Source organism: Anas platyrhynchos, chromosome 5 (assembly GCF_047663525.1).
Source record: "Anas platyrhynchos isolate ZD024472 breed Pekin duck chromosome 5, IASCAAS_PekinDuck_T2T, whole genome shotgun sequence".
In the NCBI taxonomy this organism is placed as follows: Eukaryota; Metazoa; Chordata; class Aves; order Anseriformes; family Anatidae; genus Anas; species Anas platyrhynchos.
Window position 1 is genome coordinate 37026560 of NC_092591.1, and position 25349 is coordinate 37051908.

General features: G+C 41.4%; 1 protein-coding gene across 1 annotated transcript; it reads right to left on the reverse strand.

Moving 5' to 3' along the window:
• Positions 1-5644: 5644 nt before the first annotated feature.
• On the reverse strand, positions 5645-25343 carry SLC39A9 (solute carrier family 39 member 9). The gene is made up of 7 exons (XM_027457903.3): positions 25129-25343; positions 21039-21147; positions 16403-16594; positions 14383-14451; positions 13199-13284; positions 10667-10801; positions 5645-10377 (listed from the first exon to the last, which is right to left on the reverse strand). The coding sequence occupies exons 1-7, from the start codon at positions 25222-25224 to the stop codon at positions 10147-10149; spliced, it is 918 nt and encodes a 305-aa protein (XP_027313704.1). The 5' UTR covers positions 25225-25343; the 3' UTR covers positions 5645-10146.
• Between the last annotated feature and the right edge of the window lie 6 nt (positions 25344-25349).

Here is a 25349-nt window from a genome sequence, read left to right on the forward strand (position 1 = left end):
TGCACTGGAGGTAAGGGAAGACCCCAGGCCCACAGGTCCCTTCAGCACTGCTGTCACCACAGATTCCCTGGCCCCAAGCGATGCAGAAGAGGACTTGAGGGACGATCGCAGGTAGAGCTAACCCACAGCCTGACAGGAGACTGGAAGCACTTCACTTGTTTAAGTGAGAGCTGAGGGGAAAAATTGACTGCTCTCAAGTTTCAAGAGCTCTTTCCCCTCTTAACATATTAGCGGAGGTCGATGCTTGCAATAAAGCTAGTGAGCGAGCTGGAGTTGGCCCTGAACAAGCGAGTGGATGTGTACCCACCACGGGCAGGGGGCTGAGGCACTCGAGCACACGACGAGAGCGGCAGAGGTGGAAAGCCATCACTGGGCTGGATGCTACAAGCACAGCAGCCTGAGGCGGCCGTGCCTTCCTGGGTACGGATTAGGCCTACCCCCTTTCTCCAAAACATTTGTTGCAGAGTAATAACTTAAAGACTTTCGATGGATGTTATACTCTCGACGGCTCCGAGGGAAAACACAGCCGCATGGCCTGCGGAGAAAGCACTGGAGCATTGCTCAGAAAGCCTTCCTGTGGAGAGACAGGTTGTACTGACAAGCAAATTATTTCCCTGCTGCTGTCCCTGGGTTTCCTACACATCAAGCCAGTACAATTTTGCTTAAACTACTCAGAGGCAAGCAGCAGTGTGAGCTCACAGGGAAGCAATGCTCCATCGTCACAGGCCACACTCTGGCTAGTGGTGCCCCCTCTCATTTTAAGGATGCACACGCTGGATAACCCCAGCCGGGGCAGAGCCTTGCAGTTTTTGAAAGTAAGAAGTTATTTATTTATGTCCCGGGCAGCCTTGCAGCAGTACTTTACAAAGAACAGAGCACACCAGTCCTCAGGTTGAGGCTAGGAAACTGAGATTTGGGTAAAGCTGCTGCAGTCAGAAGGGTTCGGCTCTGGCTCTCCGGTTTGGATTCGTTTTCCTCTCACAGCTGTTTTTTGGCTGTTTCCACCCAGAGGCCCATCAGCAGTTATGAGAGGTATTAGCAGGCATCTGGAGCAATGAGGAGACAAAAAATTAAAAATAAGTCCAGCTCAGGTTTCATTTCTGATGTAACATTCCTGCAAAGGTAAAATGCCACATTTACCTACCAACATGATGCTCCAGCTCCCCAGATACACAGCTGTGTGCAGGGGCAGCTTTAAACACAGCAGAAGCAACCAGCACCAATCCATCTCTTTCACATGATCCACTGATAGATTTTCTTTTGCACATGATTGAATTTTTAACGTCAGATGGGAACTCGGAGCTGTCCTGCAGAGCTCAAAGCAAATGGGCATTAAGGCAAAGAGCCTTTGTAGATTTATAACCCCATCTGACGTGGCCCCACGGTCTCAGTAGAGTGGTCCAGACAAAGCCCTCCATGAGCCCCTGCCATTCAAACCCTCCCAGATCCATTTTCAGCGACCCCTGAGTCATATTAATCAAATCGTTAGCTGGGGAGGTAAGCATCACTTGAGGAGGCTTACAGGAAGACAGAAAATAAGATGTCAATTTACTGTTTATTGAAGAGCGAAGGGGGTTGATAGCCAGCAGCTCATCCAACAGCTTTGTGAATGGCCAGCATGCACAGCCTGGCTTTTTTGGGGGTTATTTGCTCAGGGACTGACACCAAAGTCCATGACCCTTTCTCTCACCATCTAAAAGGAGACTGCTTTGTTGTTGTTCATTTGTTTTTGTTTTAATCCTACTGAAAGATCTCTCCTGGGAGAAAACTCATTCGCTCTGGTGTTTAGTAAATGAAATGTTTCTGCTAAGCAGACGTTCCCAGGGCCTTTGGAATAACGCATCGGAGCAGTAAGGTGCCTCTGAAAAAGCTCCTTCTAGAGGACAGCCCAGAGTCTTCTTGAAACATTCACGTGGCCTGTATGAACAGAAAATGCTTAGCACTGAACCAGGTGAAGAGCTTCCAACCCACACCTGGTTCAACATCAGTCAAAAAAACACAAAAAGCTCCTGATTAAAGCATTGAACCCAGTAGAAGGGGTAGGAAGTTAGAGAGGAAATGTCTAAGGAGGATAGACAGCTCAGCAGCAATTGCTTGGTGAGCTCTCCAGGCAACTTTCTGCATAGGAAACATACAAGTCATGCTAAGGACTGCACACAGCATTCATACACATGCCACAGCAGTAGCACGGGCTACTGAAACACATGAATTTTAAGACTTCCATGCCCCGTGCAGCCCATGGTACCCAGACACTCAGAGACAAGGCAGGTATGTGGGGCAGCTGTCCTGGGGACAGCATTTCAAAGGGGCAATTGCTTATTCGGTCCTGTTAATCTTGAGCACAGAAAAGCACTGTGTTTGTGATGTGGGCACTGAGGCAGGGCTCTGCACACCTGGGCTCAGTTCCCAGCCCTGGCAGGACCTCCCTGCCTCAAGCACATAACCTCATTTCTCTCACAGCCCCTCACCTGCGACACCAGTACCAACACCCAGACCATCACAAGCACACACACACCCGCAGTAGCTTGGATCCAGTGGTGCAGGGCTACTTTCTACGAGGTGTTTTTCAACTGCAAGAAAATTAGAAATTGATTGCAGTCCCTTTACTTCCACCCACGTTGTACTGTCTGGTCCAAAAGACCATTAACATCCACAGACTCCAACACAAACTGTGATCATGTATCATAAGCAATCACTGCAGACACAGGACGGGCACACAGATACAGAAGCAATTTTCCCCTAATACTTTTACCCTGGATTTCAGATTACCTAAATGCTGTATATGGTTTGGTGTCAGTCATAATGCAGCTTACTTTTCATTAGCTCTACATGTTTTCTGATTGAGGCATTTTTCTTGATCCAAAATCCACTGTAATGGCTTGTTAATCTCCAGACATTTTAGACAAGAGAAAAATTGCTATGGTAAGAAGGGTGAACGCTCCGCAATGCTGCCTGGAGGGACATTTGGATGAGGTTTGCACATATCAGTAGAAAAATGGTTTAATTTGTAAGCTGGAACAATAGATGACAGCTTATCTTCTTGCTGCAGTGCTCATCCCTAATGAGTCTGATAAAAATGCTTATGAAAAAACATTTTTTTCCCCTCAATGATGGAGCACTCTACAGTCATCATCGGGATGCCTGCAACACCACGGTTCCTCCATACTTAAGCGTTCGGGGTCTCTTGTAACATAAACACCCCTAAAACACTTCCTCCTTCCCCACAGCTTCACAAGGAGGGACACCAGACCGCTGCAGTTAAGTCTCCAAATAGCCAGAAAACATTTTTATTAAAATACATTAAAAGTATGCTAATATACTGCGTAATGTTTCAGCATTAAAACTGAGCTTTATTTGCAGAAAAAAAGCAAGAGCCTATTTGATTAATTGCTGGCTTCTCATCTGCCTGTACCGGGTACAACAGCAAAACTGCCATTTGTTTCAGTTCTCTCACTGACTCCACGTTAATCACGTTCTCCTGTAATTACGGCAGCACAAAGAGATGACACCTTCCTAACCACAAGTCCTATGAGCTATCAGAAAAAAAAACAACTCAGAAGACTGCTTGTTGCTCCAGTAAAAGAGCTAAACCATTCTAACCCTTAAGGTTACAGGATCTTAGATAACCTTATAGATAGCAACCACAGAAGAAAAATTTTTTTTTTTTTTTTTTTTGTCTGTTGAATTACTTCTAAATTACCTCCATCGAGGCTATTGTTTAAATGGATGCCTGAAGGTTCTTTGCTCTGGGAAAGAATACCTTCCTCGTTCCCTAATAACATAATTCCCCTTCCTCTGAAAGGCTATGCCTGATAGCCAACCCTGCTTACAGGGCAGCTGGAGGGCAAGAATATCAATAAAACGAGTCAAGCCAGCATCTTACCTTTATTTCTAAAGGCTGACTATCACAAGAGAGCTATCCCTAGATGGACATAATTGAGAGCATCCAACAAAGAACCACCAAGAAGGAGAAGGAAGCGAAGCACCTCTTCTTGTGAGGAGAGGGCTGGGACTGTTCAGGCTGGAGCAGAGGGAGCTCAGGGGGATCTCATCCATGTACATAAATACCTGAGTCCTTCATTACCTCTCCACGAGCTTCTTAAGGGGTTGCCTCACTCCCTGCGCGTTGCTCTAAGCCATTAACATTTCCTGAATTGCCCCAGCTGATGGCTTCTGGTGTTTTTATCACCCGAGGTCAAATGACATTTTCAGACCACTTACTTGCTAAACCGCTCCTCCCGGGACCTATACACAGCTGTGAAACGCCTGTGCAGGTGTTTCCTTATGAACTGTCTCATGACCTGCAGCCAAATTCCTATTTGTTTCCTACTTAATTCAAAGATCCCAACTCTGCTTCTCAGCCTTGCACTAAATCCTGGCAGTAGCTGTAGCACTCATCTTCCAGAAAGCCACAGCACACAACGCACAGCTGCCTGGATTTCTGCAAATCTTCTAAGAAAACCTGCAAACCCTAAAAATATGCCCTAAAGTGTCCTGTAGCAAGAAAAAAAAAAAAAAGAAAAAAAAATCCTGCATGTTTTTGCTCGATCCATTTTCAAAGCTCTCCTCATATCCCCTGCCTACCCACCTCTTCAAAAAAATTAATTTTCAACAATTCTTTGAAACTCAAAATTATGTCAGAAGCAAATAAAACCCTTCCAGAGAAATTCAGAAGCCTGAGAAGACAATTTTTTCTTCACAGCAGGAACAAAATCTGCTCTCAGTTAAAATGCCTACAACTACCAGGACTAAAGAGGAAGCTCACATAGCTGTGGTTTAACACTGCCTTTTGTTTCATTGCCTGTGGCAGGAAGCAGGTAGGCTGCCTTCGAGAAAAAATGTGACAATAGTGAAGACTGACAACAATACGGAAGAGCTGTGAGCAGGTGAGCGGCAGGATCCCGTGGCAGACACATGGAAAGCTGAGCTGAGAAGGAGCCCAAGAGCAGCAAGGGGGGAGGAAAGACACAACAGGGGCAAGACTTCACAAGTTTTCCCCCATAACACAAAAAGGAGGCTAGGGTTTTCTCCAAAGTAGGGGAACTCACATTTTTGCCTACGTATCTAAAGTTGACTTGTCACCCACATCAATACCAGAGGCTGCTCCGTTACAAAGTACCTCGTGCTGCATTCTTCTGGTGAGTGTTGGCATTTTGGGTTGGGGGCTGAGATGACTTCATTCCAACCTGTGCTCTCAGTTTTCTTTAGACCTAGCACGTCCTCGTCAGCAATCTTGAGCCAGTCGTCTCTTCACGACCCTCCAAAGACACCTCTGCCTTGTAAGCATCCGAGATTTTCCAGAGGGTGGCAGAGAGCTTCAGAGCAACGCCAGCTCCTCAGCACTCGGTGGGAGACAGAAGTTGTCAAACGCCCCTCTTAGGCAGAGCTGTCAAATCCCGTCTGTATTTATACCTCTAAAATCATTCATGCCACGTCCAAATCAACATGCTAGACTGCCTCCCAACGTGCAGTCAGCTTCATGCTTCGGGTTTCCAAGTGGTGCTCAGACATTACGAGGGGAAGCTGCAAGCACAATCCTACAAAACTCAGACGTACAGTCTGCAGTGCTTGCATCCCGTTTAAGATTGTCATTCCTCTGTTCGAGCTGTCACAAAACCCCATGCAGTAAATGAAAAGCCAACTCTGAAGCTCTGCACCTAGTAAAAATTTAATATAATAAAACAAATTGAAAACTGCAACATTATTTTAACCATTCACAATTAAAGTGGAAAAATTATAAGGCAGCCATTCATGGAATGATTTTGTGTACAAATGGTTTGAAAAAAGAGACATTAAAATTACAGTTCCATACAAGGAGTCCGGTAAACAGCAATGACCACGCAGTGTTCTTCCCTGGAAAGCCAAGGCTGCTAAGAGATTTAATAAAAAGAAAATCAGAAATAAAAGTTTTGTTTTGTCGTTGTTTTTTTTTGTTTTGTTTTTTAAATTTGAGGTGAACAGGAATCTGAAACTCAAACTTTCCCACCACACCACAACTCCTCCTCCTCCCACCCCAACAGAACACACTTCCTCCTCTTCCTCCCAAGTCCCACGCAAAGCAGCACAGAACAGGATGAGAGCAGCAGCAGCATTTATTCCACAGCATCTCTGTTATTCTGCCAAGAGCTGGTACCGCACAGACACATCTGCTACTCTCAAAAGCTCCTTGAAGGCTCTGAATTTTTCCTGAATAAACAGACTTCCTGGGTCTCCTGGATGCCATTCTTTTACACAATCCACCTAGCGATGGTTCTCTGAAACCAGAAGTCAGCAGTGGGTTTTTGTGTTTAACATCTGAAATGACAGGGAATAATTATCAAAGCCTTCTGTCTCGGTGTGGCAGATCTACCTTCCTCACACAAGTTAAAGCCAGAGCAGCCTCTGCATCTGCCACCAGGTGCTGAAAACAAAAGATTTCCTTTTTTTTTTTTTTTCTAAACACAAGGAACAATAGAAGAATTAGAGCAGTAGGGAAAGTACCTGAACACACTGGGATGAAGAGAATCACAGCTTTAGTCCAATCAATTAAGAAATCATTAACTGGGAAAAAAAAAAAAAAAAAGAAAAAAAAAGAAAAAAAGAGTGATGAGAAGATTATAGGTTTCCTAGGGGGATTGACAGAAGAAAAAGGGGAAATGCCTGGCACTTGGTTAAAGTGCTGCCTGCTATTCCTACTGCCACCTACCTCACGGAAGAAACACAGGCAGAGATGGCTACTACAGGGAGAGTAAAGAGGAACTTGCTTGCAGCAAGGTCCCCTGAGGAACAGCAAATTGTACCAGATGGCCTTGACTACATGCAGTGCTTGGATTTATTGTGACAGATGGGGAGATAGGTAAGAACAGGGATATGATAAAATGCAGAGTAATTTAATGAGGTAAATAAAGTATCGCTTCTATAAAATAATCCTCCACGTGGACCTAATGATTTGAAAAGGTTTGGTCATTTAAGATTTACATCCTTCCTATGACATACCCAGAATCTTCCTTAGTCATTGCAGTTTCAGCTACGTAATTGATAATAACTGTTCAACACAGAGATAACAGAGGCAGCAAAAAGAAAACACTACTTCCAAATAGGTAAGAAAAATTTTCACAGAAGTCTTATATCATGTAATTGAGTGCCAAAATGAAAGCTGTGTTATCAGACTTTTTTCACCAATTTCAAATTGTTGATTTTTAACTTTATATATCCCTTGCCTGCTGCTCTAACTTGGCCTCCATAGCTCATGAATGATTAAATTGAGTATTACCATTCCTGGTAGCTGCCCCATAAACAGGAAACATGACTTAAGGGATGGGGAAAAAACAAAGACAACAAGGCTTCTCACCAGCGGCACCTGTTATGATTAACATGCCAGAGGTTACACCAGCTGTGAAGCAAACTCTCATCCATACAAAAAGGTACTACCCGCACCCCCCTAAACTGCTGCAACTGTTCTGTACAAAACAAGGCTGAAGAGGAACAGCGTCAGGATAGTAGTGTAGCTAGTGGAGTCAGGGATGATGTGCAAATGGCAGATGATAAAATGTGGCTTTACACAAAGAAAAAAAAAGAAGAGCATAGTACTTTCCTGCTGCCATTTGCCACTGGGACTCCAGTTCAAACGTTTTCCACGTAAGAGCTGCTGGATCAGTATTTGAGAAACTCAAGTTTCTCCCAGAACACTGCAAGTTAGAACAGGTTCCCTACATCCTGCGGCATGCCAGCATCACCCATCATGAATCAGTACTCACGTACATTCATCAGGCTTATTGAGGTTTGCTCTTTGGATCAGTTTTCAAGAAACAGAACTCATCCCTCCATATGAAAACTGTTTCAGGTCTAGTGGGAGAAAACTCAGCTTGCATACTCAGGCAGATAGCCTCCACTTTAAAAACTGCTGTTCTACAGAATTCAAGCACCTGTTGCTGCTCTAACTTATTTCCTGCTTCTGCTTTTTTACAGATCTTGCAAACTCTTCAGCTCCTGGAAACAAAAGGAAGGGTTAAGCAAGGTAAAATAGTGACATCACGAAGGAAGAAGATAAAGAGAAATCAGGAAGAACACCGGGAGCTCTGATGTAAATATCCCTGTACATGTATGTCATTCGCATGTGTCAGTAACCTGTTCACTGAACCTTTTAACAGATAACAACTAGGAAGTTACTTGTTGCATACATATGTTGTAAAAACAGTTTAAGGACGTGCAGCAGAGGATCTCATCTGCATCACTAATTTTGCGGTGGCTGTTCAAAACAGGATTAACTTTTGAAGCTCTAATGCCAAAGATGCTTGTTTAGGCCTGAAATTCTATCTGAAAATGGTATCTTGTGCGAGATCATTTCTAGTCATTTTTCAATGATATTTAAGTTCACCTAACATATTGTAAAATACACAAATGAACAAGCACTCCTGGGGATCAATACTGGGTGCACTCCTGGGATACGCCTGCATTGTTACAAAGCCAACAGATGGAGCATCACTAGGCCAAGAGCCAGACCATGCCCATTACCAGGCTAATAGACAAACAGGATGGTGACAAAAATGTATGGAAGTTAAAAGGCACAATGGCCTGTGTAGTATAAGCAATAAATGGCATGAAAAAAGACACGCTCATTCAAACTGAAACAATAAGCACTTCAGGAAAGATCTCAGGCTTTGAAAATCCATTTAAAAAAATTATTTGGCAATGTTAGCTTTAAAAACTGCAGAAAAGTATAGCTCAAAAAGGGTACAGCATTAAAAAATTTCCCCTAAAGAAATAATTTTATGTTGAGTCTGTGCACATCAAGCATTCCTGACTTTTCAATGCACTACAGTTATTAAAGTGTAATATAATTTGCATAAGAGAAAAGGTGCCTGACAAGAAAATGCTGTGGCTTGGAAAGGGATGGATCTTGTATCACCCATCTGCAGTGAGAGGCGTCAGCAGTTGGCAATAAGTCTTCAAGTAGATTCACCGAATCTAATGATTATCAGTAAAAGGTGAAAGCAGGGTTCCCAAAGGAAAAGCGAAATGCTAACAGGTCCACTGGAAACCCACCAGGTTCTGCTGTTCTTTTTGTTCTGCTTGTTGCCTGTTCTTTTTTGTTTGTTTGTTTAGAACTGCGTTAGAAACACTTTGTACTCTACCTGTAACATAAATATTTATCTATAGATCTTGTTACGTTAGCCTTAATACATTTTATTTAATGAGAAACACACACACCACTGATCTCAGTGGTTCAGACTCTTGAAAATGAACTAGTAAAGTTCTCTGGTCCCTCTACAGCTGCTTCCATCAGAGTTTTACTCCTCAGAGCCCAGAACAGCTTGATTACAAAGGACAACACGGATCTCTCTCAAGAGTAGCAGTAGTGTAATCACAGTTACAAATACCTAATTCCCACTAACATTTTTGGTGCCTATGCTTTACTTGGCAGAAGACCATCTCCCAGTAAATACTGCCTGTTTAAAACTCATTAACAATTGCATAAATAATCAGAACGATACTCTCCTTGCTTCTATCCCTTAAATAATGGAATACACTGCAAAATTCATTTCTGCACTTTTAACCAGCTGATTTCCTACTCTAATCCTACGCTTTCTCTACAGCATTTCATTCCTATCAATGACACCTGTCACAATAGCACTGTTGTCCAGAATTCTGAGTGCAGCCCGCTTTCACAATACAATTAATGACAAACATTACAAGAACCATTCACGTTGCCAAGACAACATGGAACCGATGGGGGAGAGCCCCCTTCTTCATTAGTAAGAAGACTTCAACCTCTCAAAAGGCAGCCATCCTTTGTTTTTGCTCTCAGCTTTGAAAGCTGAACTGCAGGATACTTTGGTGATTGCAATTTCATGATGAGTCGCTATGTTCTTCCCCGCTCACCTTCCTCAAACTCCAAATTCCATCTTCCCTGAGAATAGGGCCAGAAGTAACAATTAAAATAGCAAATGTCTTCAGAAGAGTTACATAGAATTTATGTCCGGCTGCCAAAGTACATTTTGCTACACTAAAAATTTTCCCAGTATTCCTCATTTTGCAATCAAGGTTCCCTCTGAACTCCATAAAGTAGATGGGATGGATGATGGATAAGACAGACAGTGATAAAGGGAGCAGCCGACATTTACTGCTCATGTCAGATCAAGGAGGAGAACGGTGAAATTCGCGCTCTTAGTGATGGTGTCCAATGGACAGAACTAGAGGAATAAGGCATCCTAAGACTAGGGCTGCCACCTCCAGACGGCTGAGTCCTTTTCCTCCAGTTGATTCAGGTTTGTGGCTATGAGCAATTCCTCCTACTTCTGGGAGGACGTGAACTGTGGCAACGTAAAGAAAAGTCCCAGCAGAAAAAAGCATAGCAACTCCGGTGGCGTTGACTTCTGAAAGGGCTTCTTTGCTACTCTGTGAAATGAGAAAAAAACAAAAAGAGCGAAAAATTAAAATGAGCAGAATTTCTTCAATCAATAATGAAACAATTCTATAAAGGTCCACACACAGTAGGACTTTTATCAACTCTCCTTCTCTCACAGTGACAATAGTTCAGTATGTTGCTTAACGTCTTCCACGCCACATGGGGATACTGACATTATAAAGCTGAAAGGAGACAGAATTGTGAATCTTGTATGATACTTATTTCCCTGAGCTCCACCACTAACCTATGTTTTGGGCAGGACAAACATCGCAGACCTACCTTGCTTAGCCCCAGGTATGTCACCATGGACATAACAGGTGCTGCCAATGCGAAGACCAGCAAGTGTTTTCTAATTCGATTCCGTTCCAGCCCAGCATGCATCAGGAAGGAAACCAGGCCAAAGGCAGCCGGTGCCTGCAAAAAAAATACTATTTACTGGTAATACAATTCATTTTAAAATTACCTAAAACACATGATAAAGATTAAGTTGAAATATGACTTACTTCACTGAAATGAACAGATTTCGAAGAAATTTGGGGAAGGCACTTACATGTTTCAGTTAACCCAGATAAACAGAACCCTATACAATGCTCTGCCTTAAGAACACTACCTAATGGAAAGCCATGTTCTGCCTATCATTCAAGTAAATGATATTTTGTATTTTCATCAGCCTACAAACTATTTATTTTATTTATTTGAGTTGCAGTAAGACACAGAAAAATATTTAAAGGTCTCCAGAGAAAAAGAAATGTGAACTGTGAATTAAGACAATCCTGCCCGTCTCAGCAAACTGCAGTCCTAGCTCTGTTTTATGACCCATCTTTTTGGGGGGTAGCAGCACATTTTTAAAGTTTATAAAGAAGAAATTCATGGAATAAACTCCAACTGCAGACTCTCAGATATTGATTGCTCTACTCATACTACCAATAATTTCTTTGCAAAAAGAAGGGATAGAAGCAAGAGCTGATACTGTCCTCATGCTGATTCTAGAACAAGGACTGCAGTTATAGATGCACAATGTTATCCTATTAGTGCAACACTGGGAAAGGTACCACAAGTAAAGATATTTGTGTAGTCATAAATGCTCAGATGTTCATTCTGACTTGAGTGGTTGCTATAATCCCTAAATTTCCATTAACTTCTGTAATTTCCTTTTTTTCCATCCTGATGTTATGCATTCCTATTCCTTTTATTTTATTTTTTTTTTTAAATAAAGCCGAAACAGAAAAATTCTACAATTAACATGGAAGGGAAAAGATTCCCAAAGAGATATAGCAAATGAACAACGACTGAAGAGCTTCTTTGGTTTGTTCATCATTCAGTTATACTTTTATTCCCACTGTGAAGCAAATACTTTTGTATTCCCCCCACTAATACCCAGTTTCTTATTCACAAGGTGTGGCTGTCCTGCTCATACAGTTTACTGTATTTCTACTCACACACAGACAGTACAACTCCACCCTGACAATACTATTCAAGACAAACTAAAATGTATTAGAGCTGGTTTTATGTGCAGTCTTTTCTTTAAAAAAAAATGAAAGAAAGAAAATGAGTGAGGGGGGAAAGTAAGAAAGATGAGCATCAATCTGGATCAGAAGAAAATAATCAAAAAATGACCACAAAAGATAAACTCTTTCAATATCACGTATTTCTTGATAATCTTTCGGGGAAAAGTTCTCTTTTAAAATTGTGCAACTGCAAAACTTAAGAAGCCAGTTAATTTGAACATTACAAATAAAAGAGGAAAAATTGTCTGGCATTAGCTGTGAAATAAGCTTCACAGAAACATGTCACATTGTTATCACCACCTTTGAAGAAGTTTACATAAAGAATGGTTTATTGCGTGAACATTGAACAGAAGATGTACTAAACCTGAATTTCCAAACATTTGGGGCATATAATAATCCCAAATTGTGCTTGAATATACGCACGACTAACTATTGTAATATATGTATGTACTGCCATAAGTCATGTGGATCAGCACACCTATATAGCCAATCTTTGTGTAAACGTTAACGAAAAAAGATCTTCCCATCTTCACTGCTTGCTTGTTATCGTTAAAAAAAATGTTTCACAGTTTTTTCTTGCAGAAGTGTCATGATTGATGTTGAAGCTACTACAATAACACAGGTAATCAGAAGTTATTTTCTAGCACTCCATTATTATGTAGTTTCAAAAGACTAACCCCACACGCTGTGAAACCCTTCATAACATGAATATCCTTCTCACTTTTTTGATAACACAGGCAAAAAATATATAAACAGCGTAAAAATAAAAAAGCTGTGTAACAGCATAAAACTATTATGTGTCCTTGAAAATACTAGCATATAATCCTGTGTTCCACCATTCAGAACTTGCTTGAAAACATCTTTATAACAACAAGAATCCTTAAAGAAAAAGACAGAAAAAAAAAGAGAAACCCATCTCTCCCCACCAAAAATACTATCTAAAAGAACACCAAAACGCACCTTCTTTCAAAAAGTAACGTGAAGCTGCCATATTTCTTAATGAGCTGTTCTTCTATCCCTGCATTTGGGAGACTCCTCCCAACAACTACAGACAAAGTAGGCAGTAAGAAGTCTGAATTTCTTCTCATTTGCACCTCATTCAGCCTTACATCTATCATTTACTATTCTGTCATACACATACCAGTGCTTTTTGGTCCTTGAAGTTGTACTGCCAACCTGTTCATTTCAATGGGATGACACACTTCCAGATTACACCATCAATCAAATTTAAGATCTTCAGTAATGCCTGTATGCTTTAACAGTTTTTAATGACTAAAGAACAGATTTTTGGTTGTTGACTTACCTTGTGCAACATAATTGCAACAAACACTATTAACTGGACACTAGTCTGAGAAGTAGAAGCTGCTGCACCCAACGCAACACCATCGGCTGAAAGAGAAATGAAAGTTCCTGGATTATTCCTCCATGTAAATTTCAGCTGCCCCCCCGTAATGGCTGGGATCACAAAACATTTGAGAGGTCCCGTTACTCAAAATACTATTAAATAAACCAGCTCATCATGTCAGTCATTCCCCTTTGTTTCTTCAGGTAAAACAACTTGAGGATTTCAGACAACCCACAACAGGAGCTGTATCACTTTCCCCAAGACCATAAAAATTATAAGGAGAACGTACACAGCATTGACAAAGTCTGACAAATTAGAATCAAATAACAACTTTACTAATTTTAGTTTTCTGTGGTAGAAGTGCTGTCTGTATACATTTTTTAAAGCTGCTTTAGATTCTTAACGTTAAAAGAACTTTATTTACTATTCTTCAAATGAATGTTTAAATACGTTATTTTAGTACCATTTAACAATTTTATTGTCTAAATGAAATAGGAAATAGATACTGTATTAATCTGTACTATGTAGACACTTTGTTTAGTGAAATACCTTTTGATCAAAATTAAGACATTTACATGGTAACTGCCAACAGAAGAGATTAAAAGGCATCATATTTACACTACAGATATATAATGAAGGATTACAACATGAACATGGGCTAACTGCAATACAAGTTTAATTTTTTCAATCCCTGTAAGTCAACATAAATGTTTCAGTCAAACCTTTAAGTTCCACCCTATCATTTCCCTTTTCCACATAACCTTATTTTTTATTTTTTAAAACACGTCTCTACTGACAAGAAACCCAAAGGTATTTCATACTACATATTAAATGTGTATGCATATACTGAAATTCTGCAGCTTCAGCAGCCAGCAAAGGACAGGCAGGAAGTGTCACACAATTTTTTAGACTGGAAAAATAAAGAAGGGAAAACACAGCACTCAAAATTCTCTGAAACATTCTGAGTACTGGAGTATGTTTTCTTAGCCACTTTTGGTAAAAAGCCTTAGTTCTTTCCCCTCTTTTTTGCTTATAAAAAAAACACCTTCTAAACTAAAATGCAAGTGTTTCTATCGCACCTACGGACATGCCACAGAGCAACGGAAGCCCTCCTCAAGTTCTAACAAGAAGTCCCTCATTACCTGCAGCATGGACCACTAATCCCAGTGTTGTGGTGATCTTGGAGTTGCCCGATCTAGCAGCTTCTGGATCTGAAACGGTCATGAGGAAAGCAAACATAATGAGAACAAATAAACAAATTATGCTGGAAAAAAAATTATAAGTATCATTGCACATCACTTACCTGTGATAAGCAGTTTAGGCAGCTGTATTCGAAACTATCAGCTCTTGAATTTCTGCATTAAATTTATTCTAAAACAGTTTGATACTTAACACCTTCAAATAACCCGAAATTCCATCAACAAATAACAGAATCATAGATTATTCTTTGCAACTTACAGGATCGCTGATACAGGCAATACTAGCTGTTTTTCTTAAGCTCCTGAAACTGAACCTTGAAGTTCTTTGCTATCAAGGGGAAGAAAATCTAGCTTTCAGATCCCAAACTCAAGTTACTCCAACGGTCAGGATGCTTCCCCCCATGCAGCCCAATTTTCCTTCAGGTGACAATCTGTGACAGTCCTTGCTGCACTGATTCTCTGGGAATTCCCAGTAAGCAATAAATTCTACTTCTTGTGGGGGCAGCTGCAAAGATTTCAGTACTTTTCCTGACCCAGTGCTTTAACTGCAGCTGTTTGACAACTACTCTGAGGACGTTTTCATGTGAGCTAATTATACAGCCCAGCACATACATCCACTGTGACTGCAACCAGCAGTGAAAGTGATACGAGGAAGCTCCATTGTTTATCACAGTGATAAGTCCTATGCAAATATAGAAGCATATTATTCAACTGTTTAATTCTAGAATAGTTCAACAGGAATTACTTAATTAGACCGCAAGCATGCTTACACAGCTATTTTAACAAGTCTACACTTCTGCCAGAAGAGAAAAATACTGTTTCTTTCCTCCTGCAGTCTCATATCAAGGAAGTGAGCTGGCTAAAAAAAATTAACATACTCTCTTCCATTAGATTGGTCTTCCTTATCAGGGAGAGCCTACGTGAGCAATTGCACTGGATGACTGGGATGGTATACTCGTGTCAAAACCGGAGATTGGTCACATAACACGATTTCTCAAGTTCTTCAACTGCATTGATTGATCAGAACTAAAACTCAAGGGGACAGTCACATTTAAGTTCGTACCTCCATTCCAGCCTCCAGAATTTCTCTATGTTTAGAGAAAGACACTCATAATTGTCCCATCACACTGACCCCATACAAGCATTTGTGCAGCTGCACCATGAACTGCTAAGGATCCAAACAAAACATTTCCCCCCCCCCAGCTCCTTTTTTCTTGTGGTATGTGTTCCTTAATTTCGGAGGGGCAAATTCTACTAACAGAAGAGACTACGTAGGGAAAAGTGAGCAGCCAGAGGCAATAAATACCTTTCTCGATGACAAAATACCTTTGGAGCATTTTAAGCTACAGTCTGGACCTGAAGCTGCAGCTAGAAACAAGGGCAACTGGGGCCATTTTGAGAATCTTGCAATAAGTTGAGAAATCTTTGGACTTCGCAGGAAACATTTTGAAGTGAGGCTGTAGACTAATACAGGAGCCCAGCTGTGCAGTTACAGCAAAGGACCAGAGCTGAAATGTAGTTCTTTCTGCAGTCTTGTGATAATTTTTTTTTTTACTTTTTTTATTTTTGCAAATTTTGCCTACACTTATGACAATTAAGTAGGAAAAATAACGATGGTAAGACTAACCTGAAGTTTTCGGGAAAGCCAAAGAAAAACCCTATGGGTGATACTGTAAAACAGACAATAACTCAAGTGTCAAGTCACCCTCCACGCATACCTCCACGCACACAATACACATGCCTGCAGTTATTTTACATTAATGAAGCAAGCTCTCAAATTATGCTGGATTCCATGACAGATTTCCAGCACAAACATTTCACACAGACCCTGCTTTATGTTTGAACAGCACCTACTGAAATTCTGGATGTGACTGGTCAAATTAAATCCCAGCAGCATAGAAAAAAGTCGCACCTTGCTAATTAGAACTAATTAGCAAGAATAACCAAATGTTTCTCTACTTACCATCTGTAGAGTGCACATGAGAGCTGCCTATCTGGTCAACCAGAAGCATGAAGACAAAGCCAAGGACAAGGGAAACACCAATGTAGGCGTGCAACCTGGAATGGTCGTGGCCATACTCGTGTACAACCGGGATTTCCGCGACCTTCTCAGACTCCACCACGTGCTGCATCTCACTCACTGGGCGATGCTTCCCTGTGGCAGCCAAACAAACAGATTAGGAGACAGTGGGCTAAACATGGCACGGTCACTTTTTCCTTCCTTTTCTCAATCCAACACCCTGCCATGGGGAGGACACCTCCCACCAGACCAGGTTGCTCCAAGCCCCATCCAACCTGGTCTTGAACACTGCCAGGGATGGGGCATCCACAGATTCTCTGAGCAGCCTGTGCCAGTGCCTCATTGCCCTCCTAGTAAAGAATCTCTTTCAAATACCTAATCTGAATCTACCCTCTTTTAGTTTAAAATCATTATTCCTTGTCCTACCACTGATAAACTGTCCTACACCCCTGATAAACAGTCCCTCTCCTGCTTTCTTGTAGGCCCCAGACATTTGTCTGGTTTCACAAAGTTAAACAAGTTTCTAGCTAATAAGTGAAGAATCTTATCAGAAGAATCTTAAGTGAAGAATTTGCTGTTTGCAGAAAGAAGGCCTAGACATAAAGAAATACACTGCTTGAAAGGTACAAGCAAAGATTAGGAATAAGAAATTTTGAATTAAGTCCCCAGCTACTGCACAGTACACAGAGGGACAAACAAGAGTCAATAGGGACAAACCAAAACACAGGAGGGTCCCTCTGAACACGAGGAAAAAAAAAAAAAAAAGACTTTGTTCATTGGAACTGTGAGTGAGCACCAACACAGGTTGCCCAGAGTTTGTAAGCCTTGCAGTTGCAACAGGAGATCTTCAAAAGCTGCCTGGACATGGTCCTGGGCACGCTGCTCCAGGTGGCCCCACTAGAGCAGGGAGTTGGAGCAGATGTCCTCTAGAGTCCCTTCCACCTCAGCCATTCTGTGATTAGCAGCAATCAGCAGCTACTCTAAGAGACATCTGGGCATCGCTGGCAAGATACAAACATGTCTCAACATTTCTCCTACTTGAGCAAATCTTTCAGCAAATAACTTGAGGAAGCAAGGACAGGATCGTGCTGCCCACAAGTATTCAATCATGCCTTATGCATGTACAGCAATACTTATTTTGTTTAGTTTTAACTAAGGGGAAGATTTGGAGTTTATTGGTATTTCCAATCTCTTCCTCGGGTTCCTCTCTGCTGCATTTGCTCAATCCATACAATCCAGTTGTCACTCCTTATGTATTCATCACTTTTCCTACCCCTTTTAAATACTATATCAAGCTTAGAATGATCTCCTTGACCTTATCCACCAGTTGTACTCCCCATCTTTAAAAATCTTTTTTGAAAAAAGACTTGAAACAGTAACACAAACACCTAGGTTTCACTTGGTACTCCTTGCTATTACACAGGGCAGCAATGCTTTGATTACAATATCAAAGAGCACCGATTAAGCAAGTTTCCATCAGCAATTCTCACTTCCATCAGAAATTTCCATCAGTTTCCATCAGAAATTCTGAAGTCTTCACTGTAAATAATGTTACTGATTTTAGTTTAATTTTAATCTCATTTAAGGGTAAAAGGACTAACAGGATTAGCATACAGCACTTAAGAAAGTAGAATATTAACTAGATTGTTTCACTGGTCTAACAGCAACCAATGTTTTCTCAGTATGAGAACAAGTATGGGCTTGGAAGGAATTATCGTTCAGCTCTGGAAAGCTTTCTGACTTCTGAAGAGCCAATTTGTTTTGCCTGAATCAAGGTAAGGATGTAATGAATTGAGACGTGAATAATCACTACACTTCAACACAAAATCTGTCTGCACTTTTAAGGTTTATTCTAGATATGCTGCTACCTAAAAAAAGTAGAATAATCTCTCTCACCTTTTTGAAAAAAGAACAGCAACAAACAAAACGGAGCACAGCACATCATGTCTTTTCTAGCATCTGTGGTCTAAGTGACAAAAGCAAAACTGTCATTTTGGGCAGGTTTTTTGGTTGGCAACTTCTGAAGTTTTAGACACTAACAGTAAAAACGTGACTGATTCAAGGCATCTTTATGCTGGAGTATTCACACGTTCTTGGATTTGCCTCAGTTGTACCACCCTCCTGCACAAGATGTTGGCACCATGCCATTACTACAGACAAAGAGCAGCAGAATAGGCTGGTTCTCTGAAAGATTTCATAAGCCTCTCTTTGCCGCACAAGATCAACCAATAAATCAATTTAGACCAAACAATATTGTTGCCACCTCTATAAAAAAAAAAGATAACAGTGCTTCAGATTATTCCAAGATTTAAGATGTTGTGGGTAATTCACAGCAACCAGAGTCATGCAGTTTCACCAGTTAAAACAAAGGACCACAGTCACCAAGGGATTTTATGTATTGGTAATACTTGGTTTCACTACGTACATATGTGCATAAATAGGTTTACGAGCAAATACTAATCTGATTCATGGCATGCTGTTTGCTCTCCTTGAAGCCTAAGAGGTCAAAAAATGAGCAGTTACTTATTCTGCAGCCTGAGGGAAGATACAGAAGGGTAAGTGACTTTCTGATAACAGGAAACCAGAGCTAAATTACACTTGGAACTGGGCAAACACAGCCCACATACATACGTGTGTGTGTACACCATACACAGCCTTAAGCCTCAGTGTTCCCTTCAGCACCTTTCCAGACTTAGTGACGTAAATGGGTACATTGCAAGAGCTGTACTGAAAGCTGATACGTTCTAAGAATCTTAAGCTTAACTTTGAATGTCCTACTTCTCTAAGAAAGGTATCACAAGTGTTTTTGTAGTTAAATCCATAATATCTGTGCATTTTGCCTCTCTGCAATAAAAAAAATAAAATCTCATTCTCTCTTGCATCTACAAGAAATGAAAACAATGACTTAGGTTTTGATTAGCAAGTGTAATGTGTTGGACAAAATTAAACTACAAAGACAACCACAGAAGGGAGAATTGTCTGGAAAAGATCATTCTCTTAATGTCACTTACACACTTCTTTACAGACAGAATCACTTCACTCGTAATACTGTGAGCTCAGAATTGAGCCTGAAGTCATTCACAGGAAAAAAAAACTTTTTTACTAGGTAAATACCTCTGACATTTCCCCTGATAATGTATTATAAAAATATACATTAACAGCTCTAAACATCTGAATGTAGATATTAAACGTGAACTGTACACCACATTTAGTGAAAAATATGCAAATATTCACAGTAATTGTATTTACTGCTATCCGTATCATTAGAAGAAAATTTATTCTACTTTGAATTAAAATGGAATGAAGAGCAAGCCCACAACTACAGCTCATTAGAGACATCCTACATTGGAGTGCACAAATTGCAGTACAGTATAAAGGCATAATCAGAGGTTCTTTTACTTCTTGATAATGGATGATTTTATAGATTTGAAGTAAACAGAAGATAAGTGAAACACCATATAAATTGTGTGGAAACTGAAGCACAATAGATGAAAGCATACTCCTAAAAAGAAATGTAAAAGGTTGCTGAAATAAGAAAGATGCAGTAGCGCACAAAACCCAGAGTATTGCAATTCTCTCTCAATTACAGATTAGGACCATGTACGTCAGACAATTGCTGATTTCTCTAGTCTCAACTTCATAGGCCTTACTCATGTGACCGTTAAGTTGTTGCTGTTTACCACTGCATGTATGATACCTCCCAGCGTGCTCCAAATCAGAAAGCTGTCAGAAGGTATGTGATAGCACATCACGCCAAGCTAAAGCAAGATTCAAAGGGCACTGCAAACAAAGGTATCGGGCCCCAACTATTCAAAATAAGGTCATAACCTCAAACTGAGAATTTTCCAAGACTTCTGGGTACAAGATGTATTTATACCACCCAAGATAGAAACACCTCCTACTCTGTGAATTAGCCCCACGTAACCACAATTTTCAGTCAGGTGCCTTAAGTTATCTTGGTTCCTACTTCAGACCATTTTAACTGGCTCGGAACAGCCCCCCAGCTTGCTGGGGGCAGGAACAGCAGCTGCCATCCAGTGTTCTATCTGTACTTCAGTAAGTTCTTCAGTTTCAAAAGAGAAAACAATTACACGGCAAGTACACTTAGATCCATAAAGCACTTCCAGCAATTGCTGAAATGAGAAGTGATCTACGTTACGAAATGCAACAGCAAATAGTCGATGAGTCCATTCTCACCCAAAGACATCCTTGCACCTCATCAGAAGTTCCGGTGAAAGTTAAAGTTTAACTCTCCCCACAATAAGAAACATTACACATGACCCAGAGTAATGGGCTATGGCTCCACGAGCAGACTGTTACGCTGGACCTGCAAGTGATATGATCACTCGGCAAGAATCACCCGATCCCCAGCCTGATTGCACTCCTCTCCCAAACCACCAGAAACGTACAGTATCTTATCTACAGCAGTTCTGTATTTGTGTGCTGGCTTTGTGTCGTTCTGTGAAAGCCCCTGACAACCTTATGTTAAAAGCCCTACAAACAGGCCACAGCGAATAATAAAGCCATGACCTAAGTTACCTTGAACAAGGCTATCTAGAGCCATAGTTTTGGTTCTTACCCTCCAAGATGTCTTCATAAAGTGCATGTACTCCTTCGGGCACAATGACGGCCAAGGCAGTTCCGCACAGCAGCCCGGCACCCAGAACAGTCACCAACTTTAATCTCTCCTGCAAGCAAGCACAAAACAAGCATCACCTTTAAGAATGAAAACACTTAACCTCTGTTAAGAAGGGAGTAAGGGAAATGGGGTAGGGAAAAAGTGGAGTGGAGGAGAGAGAATGATCCACAAAACCTCTTGCTGATTCGTATTCAAGAGACCCAGTTGCATAGTCCTGTATTTCTAACGATTAACTGGCTGAAATGTGAACGTACCCAGTGTCCACTAAAAACAGCTGAAATAGGAAATCAAAGTTGGAGACTAGCAACATCAGAGAAGTGAAGCAGTGCATACTTGACAACAGCAAGAATTGTTATAATTGACATTAATAGTTATTTGGGGCTAATTCACGCCCAAGACCTCAAATTGCAAAGCCTGCAGAGACAAAGGATCATGGAGAACACATCTGAAGTGCAGCATGTTCACAATTCTACACTTTATCTCTGCTCTGGGTTTGTTATCAAATACCCATTAAATACCCTTCCCACTAGAAACCTACTTTAACTTTTAAGTTCCCTAAAACCTCTCGTAGGTATAGCACAACACAGGATAAGTCACCCGTTCCTGAAAATGTCAGACTAAGTAACAAAGGAAAATATATAAACGAAGTAAATTTCCAAAGAAAAGACAGAAAAATGAGAGATACAAAAATATAAATACCTCTACAGATGCAAATACGTTGGTCAAATAAGAGTACAAACCACAAAGTCAGCTATATTTAGATAACAGAAAAAGGCTAAGAAAAGCTTTAGGACTGCAGGAAGAATAAAAGGAAGATTTTAGAGCAGAAAAGTCACCTACAAGTTTCGAGAGACACAACAAAGTTAAGCTGTTATAAGACTGTTACATGAGATGAACTACATTTCATTCTCTAAAACAATCCTTGCACAAAAGTCTATCCTAAAACTGCCATATTTTAATGGCATTGTGTTTAATACAGTATCACTGAAGAAGAGCTTATTTAAAAAACAGTTGTGAATAAAAGGTAATTAAAGAGAAATGTACTTTTGTGTATTTGAAAGACCTGATGATGTGTTCCATGTCTTCAAAAAGGCATCAAATTAAGTTTTATTCAGTAAGTATAAACTTACTGAATTACAAACCACAGCCATCCCTCTTCCCCCCTGCAAAGAGAGCTTTTAAAATACATTCCAGTTGGTTGGTTTTCACAGAATCACAGAATTTCTAGGTTGGAAGAGACCTCAAGATCATCGAGTCCAACCTCTAACCTAACACTAACAGTCCCCACTAAACCATATCCCTAAGCTCTACATCTAAATGTCTTTTGAAGACTTCCAGGGATGGTGACTCCACCACCTCCCTGGGCAGCCCGTTCCAGTGCCTCACAACCCTTTCAGTAAAGAAATTCTTCCTAACATCTAACCTAAAACTCCCCTGGCATAACTTTAGCCCATTCCCCCTCGTCCTGTCACCAGGCACATGGGAGAACAGGCCAACCCCCAAAATTTGCAAATTTGTAATTAAATCTTAACAAAAATTACATAAACTTAATGCTTTTAAAGTACAGTAAACAAAAAAAAAGTTTAGTTTATACTCCAGGAAAAGTTTCTACATGCTTAAAAAATACCACAAAGGGTAGGTAGGTATTTGATACCATAAGTAACGACTGTTCTCCTAGTTATATCCTAATTTTGGACCAAACAAAGCATAAAAGCCAGAGATGCTAAACTCAACTGCAGTACTGTTTGAGCAAATTCTGTCTGACCAACACAAGAACAGTTCCTAATACTTTTTGCTTCCCTGTGACCACAACATTGACAGGCTAGAGTCAAAGTCATGTGCTGAAAATGCAATTATATAGGCATCATCTGCTAGACTGCAAAATATGACAACTTGCAGAGGTCACTCCTGAACTAGGCTGTAACACAGTGCATATAGTAACCATGCAGAATTAGGTCCTCCTAACAATTGGGTATCACCTATTTTGTGGCAGAACTATCACCTTCCACGCACAAGAGGACTGCGTGCCACCAAATAGCTACCAGAGCCCTGGAGACAAAGGTCTGTGCTTAAATATTGTGAAACCACTGTAGCACAGACACGTCGTGCTACCTGCCCTCTTTATCTCGCCTACATGGGTGACGTTGGCATAGAAAAACAGCACAACCTCTCGACAACACAACCAGCTTTCTGAAAGAAAGCCAAGTGGGACCATCAGGAAACAATCACAGCATCACTGGGGAAAACATGAGTACTAATATGCAAAAGATGCCAAGTTTCCATCAACATGCATGGTACAGTTGCATGTATGACAATTACACTTGATAAATCATTAAGCAGTGGCAATCTAGATGAAAAGATAATCTTCCACACCCACTGTTCCCATTGTACTTTTGCCAAAATATGGTGTTTCAGAATGAACACAAGATGATTTTATACTGCAGCACTATAATCTCTTTTACACTGTGTGCATGCATTTGTGTCTGTGCATTTGCCAAAAAAATACCTCAAGTACTAATGCTTTATTACTAGTGCAAATACGGAGCACGGCTTCAATTTGGACACCTGTGAATTCTAAAACTGCATTAAAATAATAAACACTGACAAATTACTATTTCAAGAAAAGTCTGCATTTCTTTTTCAATATGAAATACTTCAAAACGGTGAATACAGCGACCTAATAACTGCAACTTATCATGACAGGGAAGTCATCTAGTTTAATTCAGGAAGCCAAACTATTTCAGTTCGAAAAAGTTCCCGGAAATCAACTATTGAAGTTCTACACCACTTGTGCGTCTCTTCTTAAGAGCAGCAGAGAAAATGCTGTTAAAAAATACATAGGGAAAACCTAAATTCCTCGAATCAGCAAGCTGTTCCACACCTCAATTATTTCTTGGTTTAAATCTTCATGACACTGAAACTCTTACTTGGACCTAGCAAAAAGTAAACAGTCCCATTCCAATCAACACTGTGAGTCTTTGTTACCCAAGGAAAAGATTCAAACTACCTGAACAACTTGTTTTTATTTTGACTATTTAGGCTGCAGCTTCAGAGAGCCTCAAGTACTGGTAGAGTGTGGTTTCTGGCCCAAGGTTAGCCTCCTAGAGTACTTCATGTAAATCGGGATTAAACTGAAAATGTACATCTGCCTGTAGAAATAAAGCAGAGAGCTGTTCGTCTGAACCTTTTCGTCACTGATGTTTAGTTATACCTGGCTTTACTGGAGCTTCATACTTCCAAGAATATTCAAGTGTAATTAAAAGAATAGAAACAAATATGAAATCAAAACACAACCAGGTCCACAGTTAAACTCATCTGAAGAAGTGTATTAATGAATAATTCTATTGTACTCTATCATTTGGGTTTATTACGTACAGCATTAATTTGTTTTCTACTTAACCATGATAAGTACCCAGGGGGAGGAAGCGTTTTTCTCTAGCATCACCTAGAAAGCTTTTTGCAGACCACAGAACACACAGCCCAAAAAATCATTTTAGTTTAAAACTACTCATGTAGCAGGGGCCTAAGCGACTATTTTAAACAAAACGATTGTAACTGCTAATCAGACGTTTCCAGGGCTGGTGTCTGCACATAAAACGAGCGCAGAGAGACAGCTCCGTTACCAAACCAGCCGAGCAGACAGCTCCTTACAGCAGCAAGCTTACGGCAAGCCTAAAACCGAACCGAGGCACTAAACTCGTCCGTACACGTGTGTGCGGCTGGCAGAGCGCTGCCTCCGCACAGGGCTGGCGAGCCGGCGGCCGCTGGCGGTGCGGAGTGCCACGTTCACGCCGAGCTGTGCTCCTGCTGCCAGCGGTCCCAAAACACACATGGGCTCCCTGCTCCAGCTGCACAGACAGACACGAGCCACACAGACACGGGGCAGGGCAGCACCGCCACACGGCGCGGAGCACAGCCGGGGGCAGCGGGCTCGGGGCGCTGCTGACAGGAGCCGGCAGGACGCACCGAGCCCAGCTCCCCGCTGCGCGCCTCAGCCCGGCCCCGGGGCCCGGCCCGGCCCCCCCCTCACCTCAGAGAAGTTGACGGCCAGCGGGATGATGCCCGCCACATAGCAGGCCAGCAGCATGGCGAGGGACAGCAGGCAGATGGCAGGGAAGTCATCCATGGCGCCCGGCGGCGAGCTGCCCGCCTCAGCCCGGCTCCCCTCAGCCCAGCCCGGCTCCCCTCCGCCTCCCCTCGCCCCCCTCAGCCGCCCCGGGCCCCGCAGCGGCCCCGTGCCATGGCCGCCCC

Coding starts and splice junctions, on each gene's coding strand:
- SLC39A9 (XM_027457903.3), bottom strand. CDS start 25,224: ATGGATGACTTCCCTGCCATCTGCCTGCTGTCCCTCGCCATGCTGCTG. Junction 14,452..16,402: donor TCATGTGCACTCTACAGATG/GTAAGTAGAGAA, acceptor TGACCGTTTCAG/ATCCAGAAGCTGCTAGATCG. Junction 13,285..14,382: donor ATTAGTGGTCCATGCTGCAG/GTAATGAGGGAC, acceptor TTTCTCTTTCAG/CCGATGGTGTTGCGTTGGGT.